General features: G+C 56.9%; 1 protein-coding gene across 4 annotated transcripts; it reads left to right on the top strand.

Moving 5' to 3' along the window:
• Positions 1 to 1,040: 1,040 nt before the first annotated feature.
• znf526 (zinc finger protein 526) lies at positions 1,041 to 8,546 on the top strand. Of its 4 annotated transcripts, none has more exons than XM_073056323.1 (3): positions 1,041 to 1,536; positions 5,081 to 5,498; positions 6,562 to 8,546. In XM_073056323.1, the coding sequence occupies exons 2-3, from the start codon at positions 5,133 to 5,135 to the stop codon at positions 8,398 to 8,400; spliced, it is 2,205 nt and encodes a 734-aa protein (XP_072912424.1). In that variant the 5' UTR covers positions 1,041 to 1,536; positions 5,081 to 5,132; the 3' UTR covers positions 8,401 to 8,546. The 4 variants fall into 4 exon arrangements, with proteins under 4 accessions (XP_072912424.1, XP_072912434.1, XP_072912444.1 ...); XM_073056333.1 differs by having other exon boundaries at positions 1,041 to 1,447; XM_073056343.1 differs by lacking the exon at positions 1,041 to 1,536 and adding an exon at positions 1,684 to 2,053.
• The last annotated feature ends 771 nt before the right edge of the window (positions 8,547 to 9,317 follow it).

Raw genomic sequence — 9,317 nt, forward strand, 5'->3', positions numbered from 1 at the left:
GATAGTGAGGCTAGGGCGGGTGCAGAGAGAGTCGGGGGAAATATGTTCATTGGGGGAAAGGTTCAAAAAGGAGAGAGATGTGCAGAAGCCAAGCCGGCTGATGTCTCGTCAGCAATTAGAGATGAAAAGATCCGCAGCTGGGGGACAAGAGGAGGAGGGTTGGAGATGGGAGAAGGGGTCACTGGCGAAGGGTGGAGAACCCTTGCCTGAGAAGTGGAGTCGAAGACACAGAGGCGATGGAAGAACAGCTCAGCATCGTGACGGGCAGGGAACTGACTGCAGTGCGGGCGAAGGGAGACCCTTGCTGAGGACAGAAGTCGACGTGCGAGCCTCAGACCCGATAATAAACCCGATTCTGATATCCCCATTCTACCTCCCACAATATTTCACCTTCATTTCAGCTCCACACACACAACCCAATAGTATGAATGGCAGTGTTTTTTTTTAGGTTGAATTAATGGGCCTGCGGTTCCAGAGTTTCTCCTTGCTCCTCTGGTCGGGCGGACACGGTAATAACAGTCCCCACTCTCCAGTTCGCCGGAACCCCCCTCCCCACCCCATATCCACAAGATTACACTCAATGCTGCAGGGGATTCCTCCCACACTTCCCTCCTCTAACTTCAGCCCATTTATCCTTAAACACCACCAGTTGTTTCCCCCCCCCCCCCCCCCCCCACCTCAACGATCTTCTGCTGTGGGATTGCCCACTCCCTGATGAAGACTTCTACCCTGCCGTTATAAAACTATCGACTGGGTTCAGAGGCGAGGTGCTTTGGTGCGCAAATGGTTGCGATGGGAAGGTGGTTGCCGGAGGCAGTAGAGCCGATTGTTCTCCGGAACGGCAGGCCCGTTAATTTAACCCCAGTAGAAACACTGTGGGTGCCGGAGGAATGGCTTGTGAACAGCGAGGACTCTCCTCTGAATGACGCCGAGTACCGGAACCCAGCCAGCTATGACGTCAGGCATCAAACTCCACCCCGCTGTTGACGTCCAACTTTGCCCCGCTGGTGACGCAGACATGCACGCCCCTCCCACCATTGACGTCGAGGAATGGGCCGGTCTCGGCCCGGCATAGCCGCGTTCTCCATCGGATTTCTGGCACCGGCTCGAAGCAACGGGCGGGTCAGACGGCGCCGGCGAGGAGCGAGCCAGAGCTGGAGGCTCGGGCCCGGACACCCTCACCGCCACTGACCCGCGTACCCGCAGCTGCAGCCAGTCTCCGCCCCACGCCAGCGGATGTGACGCGGACAGGTTGGGCGCGACGCCCGCTGGGAGTTGTAGTCACGTGGCTCTGTCTGGGATCGCACTCCCATTGGGCGTACGACGGTGGCACAAGCGAATCGTGGGGCGCGAGACTCGGGGGTGCGCGGACGAGGCCGGAGCGGCGGTTGTAAGCGACGGTGCCGGCGGCTTCGGGGAGACCCGGCTCCTCGATCGGCGGCAGAAGGCAGGCCTCTCCCTCTCCCCCCCGTCCCTGCCTTGCACACAGGCCGCGGCGTCCTGCACGGATTTCCGGAATTGGTGACGAACCCGCGGGTGAGGGGAAGCGGAGGTGGCTGTAGGGAGGATGGCTAGGGATGTGGTGGGGGGTGAGCTTGGTAACTGGGGCAAGGGGTGGGATGGAGAGGAGCTGAAGGGCCAGGGGCGAGGTGGTTGAGGAGGGACGGCATTGGAGTACTGGGGAGGAGGTTGGGGTGATGGGAGGAGAAATGCAGACGGTAGAGGGAGAGGAGGGATTGGGGAGACGAAAGGGAGGGTGTTGTGAAGTGGGAGCCGAGAACAGGGGATCGTTGGGGGAAACACTTTCCTTCATGGCTATCTACACTCATAGACACCCAACCCCACCCTACCCCGGCTCCTAACTGGTATAGATGCTGTCGTTTCGGGCTTCTTCATAGACGATGCCTGGCCTGCTGGGTGCCACCAGCATTCTATGTGTGGTTCTTGAGTTTGCAGCATCTGCAGATGTTCTCTTGTTCGGTACAGATGCTGCTTGGGTGTTGCCACTGTTCCTGTGTCCTTTGGTTGTTCATTCCTGACACCAGTTATCCTTGTGAGTAAAATGTATCATTCAGATCCTCTTAATGCTTTTCTCTTGAGCCTATGTCGCAAGTATAGACCCTCAGGCCCATGATCTTTGTGCTAGATGTGATGCCAAACACACCTAGTCACACCTTTCTGCACCTGATTCACCTCTCTCCATTTCTTGCATGTTCATGCTTCCTCCTGTTTCCTTAAAAATAACTCGCAAATCGTTTTTAAATTTGTTGCCCTCTGGTATTTGGCAATTCCATTCTGGGAAAAAGATTTCGACTGTCTCAAAATATCAGGCGGATATGACATGAACAGTTGGGCATGACGCCCACTGGGAGTTGTGTCACGTGGCTCTGTCTTCATCCCAAGTTTGTCCAAGCAACACACACAAAATGCTGGAGGAACTCTGTAGGCCAGGCAGCATCTACGGAAAAGAGTACACAGTCGACATTATGGGCCGAGACCCTTCATTGGGACTGGAAAGAAAGGTGAGAGGTCAGAATAAGAAGCTGGGAGTAAGGTTTAAGAGGGCTTGAAGGGTACATTATACACACAAGGAGAATTGGTGTCTGGAATGGACATCAGTGGACACGGGAACCACTAGGTTTCGATGTAAACAAAGTGCAGGTCATTACGAATTCACTGTGAACAAGTGTGGACTGCCATGAAGGGAGCAGTTTCCCCCATCGCTCCTCTCGTTGTCCCGTTTGTTCAGCTTTAATCTGTACATCATCATACTTGACCTTCTCTGCATCTCTCCAAAGCCTCCACCACCTTCCCATAATGGGACTTGACCCATACACAAGTCTTCAAATGTAGCCTTACCAACACCATACAGATGCAAAACGATTTTAATGCCTTGACCAATAAAGCCAAGCGTGCCATATCAGCCCAAGATCCCTCAGTACATCAGGAATCCTAAGGGCCCTAATGTTTCTGGATTTTCCCCGTGCATTTGAACTAAAGTGCAACACCTCACACTTCCCCAGGTTAAACTGTCTCCTGTGTCTCTGTCCGTAAGTGCAGATGGAAGATGTAGTATCCACTGAACTCCTCCAGTGTTTAGCTAGACTTGCCAACCCCAATATCATTAGAGTCATGAGTGCCGTGTAGAACACGGTTGGGCCCGGGTCACCAGGGGGGAAAGCATCTTACCTCAGTGTCATTGTATATACGAGGGCCGATCACCAGGGGGGAAAACATCTTACCTCAGTGTCATTGTATATACGAGGGCCGATCACCAGGGGGGAAAACATCTTACCCCAGTGTCATTGTATATACAAGGGCCGATCACCAGGGGGGAAAACATCTTACCCCAGTGTCATTGTATATACGAGGGCCGATCACCAGGGGGGAAAACATCTTACCCCAGTGTCATTGTATATACGAGGGCCCGGGTCACCAGGGGGGAAAACATCTTACCCCAGTGTCATTGTATATACGAGGGCCGATCACCAGGCGGGAAAACATCTTACCCCAGTGTTATTGTATATACGAGGGCCAGGGTCACCAGGGGGGAAAACATCTTACCCCAATGTCATTGTATATACGAGGGCCGATCACCAGGGGGGAAAACATCTTACCCCAGTGTCATTGTATATACGAGGGGCCGATCACCAGGGGGGAAAACATCTTACCCCAATGTCATTGTATATACGAGGGCCGATCACCAGGGGGGAAAACATCTTACCCCAGTGTCATTGTATATACGAGGGCCGATCACCAGGGGGGAAAACATCTTACCCCAGTGTCATTGTATATACGAGGGCCGATCACCAGGGGGGAAAACATCTTACCCCAATGTCATTGTATATACGAGGGCCGATCACCAGGGGGGAAAACATCTTACCCCAATGTCATTGTATATACGAGGGCCGATCACCAGGGGGGAAAACATCTTACCCCAGTGTCATTGTATATATGAGGGCCGATCACCAGGGGGAAAACATCTTACCCCAGTGTCATTGTATATATGAGGGCCCGGGTCACCAGGGGGGAAAACACCCCTCCATTACTGTACTGTTTACTACAGCCAAATCAATTTTTAATCCAAGCTACCTTAACCTTCTGGCTCCGTATACCATGAAGGACCTTGTCATACGCTTTGCTGAAGACCACGCAGATAACATTCACTGTCCTCCCCTCATCAGTCTTTTTCAATGTCACTCATTCAAGTTCGTAGGACGCGATCTCCATGCAGACTCTCCCTGCGAGTCTATGCTTCTCCTGATGTGTATGTCCTAGTTCTAAGAATTCACTTAGAATTGGGCTGCACCCCAGTCCTCTCCCTCGATCTGTTTGAACAGCCTCTACCAGGGGAAACAGTCTGCCTGTCTACCCCATTGTAATTATATTTACCTCTATACCTCTTACTTACCACTAAGCCCCCTTTGTTCCAGGGAAAAGAGAGCCTGCCTGTCCAGTTACTCTTTATAACTCGAGTCCTTGAATCCTGTCAGCACCCTTGGCGATGGAATTGATTTATAATTGTACAAGAGTCTGATAACTGTGGGATAGAAAGCGTCCTTGAGCCTGTTGGTACATCCTTTCCAGCTTTTCTACTTTCTACTGATGGGAGAGGGCAAAAGAGCGAATATCTGGGGTGGGTGGGGTCTTTGATTCTGTTGCTTGCTTCACTGAGGCAGCGAGGAGTGCAGCCAGGCTCTGGAAGGGAGGCTTGTTTCTGGGACGTGCTGAGCTGTGTCCATACCCTGCAGTTTCTTGTTGCCATTCCAAGCATTGAGCATTCAGATATGGTGCATCGATAAAAGTTAAGGGTTGATTAGAGCATGCCAAGTTTTGCATCGGTGAGCATCTTGGCTATCGCGTGTGCGTGGTCGAATCAGGACGTCATTTTGTCCCCCTCTCATCTTGCCTGTCATGTGGTGACCATATCTGACCACTGCCCTTCTGCTGACCGTCCAGCCCGTGAGAAGGGCAGGGGATTGGGCAGACATCCCAAGGGTCAGTGGCAATTGGGGAACGCTGGGTTAAGGTGGGGACCCGTGAGCTTGAGGCTGATTGGCCTTCCTTTCTTTTTTTGCAGCACTGAGGGAGCGCGGGGGACGAGGCCTGGAGAGGAGGGACGTGACAGCGCGATGGAGACGGAGAGCGACGTGGTGATCGAGCACCAGTATATGTGCTCGGAGTGCGGACAGCTGTACAACACGCTGGAGGAAGTGCTGCTGCACCAGCAGAGCCACGGCTGGCTGCACGTGCTGGTGTGCCCCGAGCTGGCCGAGGGGGAGGTCAAGGGGCTGGGCCTGGCGCCCACTGGCGATGAGGCTGAGAGCCGCTTCCAGTGCCTGGAATGTGGGCAGCTGCTGAACAGCCCCGAGGAGCTGCTGCAGCATCAGGGGGCGCACGCCAAGGAGGCCGTGGTCTGCAGCAGGCTCGACGAGGGCACTGCGGAGAGCCAGGCTGCCCTGGCGGAGAGCACCCACCATTACGAATGCTCGGAGTGTCTGCAGGTCAGTCGTGGGGGGCAGCTTCTGTCCGCTGGAGTCGGGGATGGTAATTGCTGAATGTGGAGAGGGTTCCTTACAATCCTGCGGGATTTAAGCCCGTTGGGGAAAGGGGTGGCAAATAAAAACTGACTCACTATCCTCTTGCTCTGTGTATTGAACATGTGCCAAGGGACCGCAGCAGCCCGTTAATATCCTCAGCTATAGTTCTAGATTGGGCACGTGAGGTGAAGCGGAGGTCCCAGGAGGCTGAAACCTGGTTGGCAGGTGGGAGGCGAGATCCGGACACAGCCAACGCGGTTCAGCGCGCTCCTTCGAGGGAGCTCCAGCCAGAGGTGCATGCAAGTCTTGCACAGAGTGGTGGCTCTCTGGAGCCAGATGTGACGGAGGCCTTCAGACAGACGTGGGCAGGCAGCGAATGGACGGATGTGAGTAATGTGTAGGCAGAGAGGAATTGGGAGTTTACTATGGCAAAAGCTTGTCTTGCACACTTCCTGCAGGTCAGATCATGACACAGTGCGTTGAGGAAGAGCAAGGTAGAACAGTAACAGGATGCAGAATAGAGTGTTGCAGTGCAGGCTGACAAAGGTCCATCTTGTACTGGGGTTCAGGTGTCTGGTAACAGTGGGGTAGAAGCTGTCCTTGAGCCTGGTAGGATGTAATTTCAGACTTTTGTATCTTTTGCTCAGTGGGAGAGGGGAGAAGAGAGACGGTCTGGGGTGGGATTGGCCTTTTATTATGCTGGCTGCTTTACTGAGGTAGAGAGAAGCGTAGGCAGAGCTCACGGAGGGAGACTGGTTTCCATGACGTGCTGAGCTGTGTCCACAGCTCCCTGCGCATCCTTGCAGTCATGGACAGACCGGCTGCTGTAGCAAACCAGGATTGATCTGGATAGGATGCATGGATAAAAGTCAGTAAGGGTCAACGGGGCCGTAGCAAGTTTCGTCTGCCTCCGGTGGAAGGCGGTATGGTGGGACCAGGGATGAGCGTGGTTTGCTGTGGGCATGTTTCTGTGCTGTAATTTGTCCCGTCTGACCCTTTTCATATCTCTTGTCTCCCCCACCTGCAGATATTCCTGAGCTCGGAGGAGGCGCTGGCTCACCAGCGGACCCACAGCGAGGAGCCGTCACCGTGTGGCGGGGAGAGCGTGGAGACGGACGCCCCGGCAGGTGGGGAGGGGCTGCAGGATCAGCAGCAGTGCCCAGAGTGCGGCCAGGTCCTGAGCAGCGTGCAGGAGCTGTTGCAGCACCAGGCCCTGCACGCCAAGGCTCCTCCCCGCCCGGAACCCCCTCCAACCCCCCTGGAGTGCACCGAGTGCGGTAAGGCCTTCAGCACGGCCCGGCGGCTGCTGCAGCACGAGCGGAGCCACCTGGGCCAGCCCCACCCCTGCCAGGAGTGCGGTCGCTCCTTCCGCAAGGCCTCCTCCCTGGAGCAGCACCAGCGCGCCCACCGGGGCGAGGTGCTCTACCTGTGCACAGACTGCGGCCGCGGCTTCGGCACCGAGACGGCGCTGGTGCAGCACCGGCGGCTGCACACCGAGGACCCCCTGCACCGCTGCGCCCAGTGCGGCAAGGCCTTCCACAACATGACCAAGTTCCTGTACCACCGGCGCACTCACTCCGCCACCGACAAAGGCACGACGCCGGCCCGGAAGGACGGCCCAGCGGAGGCGCCGGGGGGAGCAGAGCCGGCCGGGGACGGGGCACCGCACCGCTGCGGGCTCTGCGGCGAGGAATTCGCCGAGCCCGTGCAGCTGCTGCGCCACCGCCGCCAGGCGCACGCGGGTCAGCGCCGGCACGCCTGCCCGGTCTGCGGCAAGGCCTTCCGCAAGCCGGTGCACGTCCGCAACCACCTGCGCACCCACACCGGCGAGCGGCCCTTCCAGTGCGCCGAGTGCGGCAAGACCTTCACCACGCTGGCCAACCTGGCCCGGCACCACCAGACCCACACCGGCGAACGGCCCCACCGCTGCGACCTTTGCCCCCGCGCCTTCGCCCAGTCCTCCAACCTGCGGCAGCACCGCCGGCTGCACACTGGCGAGCTGCCCCACCGCTGCCCGGACTGCCCGCGGGCCTTCGGCCGCGCCTCCAAGCTCCGGCAGCACCAGCTGCGCCACGGTGCCCAGCCCACGCTCCGCTGCGCCGAGTGCGGCCGCGGCTTCGCCCACCGCCGGCGTCTGGAGCTACACCGGCTGCTGCACGCCGGCCAGGAGCCCCACCGCTGCCCAGACTGCGGCCGCCAATTCGCCGAGCCCTCCAGCCTGGAGGGGCACCATTGCGCCGCCACCGAGGGCGGCCACACAGGCTCACTCGAGTGCGAGAGCTGCGGCCGCCTCTGTCGCTCGCCGGCCGCCCTGCAGCTCCACCAGCGGGTGCACACCGGCGAGCGCCCCTTCCGCTGCGGCCAGTGCGGCAAGGCCTTCGCCGGCAGCGGCGGCCTGCGGCTCCACGAGCGTCGGCACACCGGCGAGCGGCCCCACCCCTGTCCCGACTGCGGCAAGCGCTTCAGTTCCGCCTCGGCCCTGCTGCTGCACCGGCGGGTGCACACAGGCGAGCGGCCCTTCCGCTGTGCGGACTGCGGCAAGGCCTTCAAGCAGTCCAACCACCTGCGGGAGCACCGGCGCACGCACACCGGCGAGCGGCCCTACCGCTGCGAGACCTGCGGCAAGGCCTTCGTGCAGTCCATGCACCTGCTCGACCACCGGCGAGTACACACCGGGGAGCGGCCACATCGCTGCCGCCACTGTGGCAAGGCCTTCAAGACCCCCTCCAACCTGCGCAGCCACTGGCGCACCCACGCCACCCAGCCGGCCATCTGTGCCGAGCTGGGCGAGACCTTCACTGTCATCAGGCCTGCCGATTCCATCCCTACCACCATCGTGGGCACCATCGAAATCTACTAACCTCAGCCTTGTGGGCTGGAGAGTGGGGGTGGGGGTCAGAGTCAGAGAGTGGATTCCCTGCAATCTGTGTGTGTGTGTTTGTCTGACCACCTCCTTTCTCCCCTTTCCCCCTCCCCACCTCTACCCCCCTCGCGTCTCTCCCTCTCTCTCTCATGTCTGTCTGTCTCTTTGTGTCTCGCTCTGTGATTGTATGTGCACACCTGTCACTCTTGGCTCAGCAAACATACCCCATTCCCCCGCTCAGACATGGAAGGGGAGGGGTGGAGGGAGGGTGTACATAAATATGTAAATTTTGCAAAGGTTTATAAGGCAAACAATGTACATTTGGGTCTTTTTTTCTGCTGCTTTGGCTGGCGATGTTTTCAGCCGTCATGGGGAGTGATGGATTGGTTGATGATGTTACTTGTGAAATACAACTGTTACCTGAACTGCCTTGGTCTTTTGGTTTCGTTCCTTGGTGTGGGTGGGATCTGGGTTCAGCATGGAGGCAAGGACTCTTCCCAACTGGAGGTGTAGGCTGTGCAGAGAGTTTCACTGGGATTTGAGGCCATCTTTATTTCTTACATCCTTCACATACATGAAGAATAAAAACCTTTGTTATGTCTCCATCTAAATGTGCCATGTGCAATCATAGTGATTTATAATAAAAGAACAGTCAACATAACATAGAGTGCACTCAAATCAGTGTGAATTAATCAGTCTGATGGCCTGGTGGAAGAAGCTGTCCCGGAGCCTGTTGGTCCTGGCTTTTATGCTGTGGTACCGTTTCCCAGATGGTGGCAGCTGGAATAGATTGCAGTTGGGGTGATGTGGTTCCCCAATGATCCTACGGGCCCTTTTTACACACCAGTCCTTGTAAATGTCCTGAATCATGGGAAGTTCACAACTACGGATGTGCTGGGCTGTCCGCATCACTC

This window comes from Hemitrygon akajei, chromosome 1 (assembly GCF_048418815.1).
Source record: "Hemitrygon akajei chromosome 1, sHemAka1.3, whole genome shotgun sequence".
Lineage (NCBI taxonomy): Eukaryota > Metazoa > Chordata > Chondrichthyes > Myliobatiformes > Dasyatidae > Hemitrygon > Hemitrygon akajei.

Excerpts from the sequence above, each read along its gene's own strand:
- znf526 (XM_073056313.1), top strand. The coding sequence starts at position 2,356 with ATGACGCCCACTGGGAGTTGTGTCACGTGGCTCTGTCTTCATCCCAAG. Across the intron at positions 2,523-5,080 it reads CATTGGGACTGGAAAGAAAG|CACTGAGGGAGCGCGGGGGA; the intron begins GTGAGAGGTCAG and ends CTTTTTTTGCAG. Across the intron at positions 5,499-6,561 it reads ATTACGAATGCTCGGAGTGT|CTGCAGATATTCCTGAGCTC; the intron begins CTGCAGGTCAGT and ends TGTCTCCCCCAC.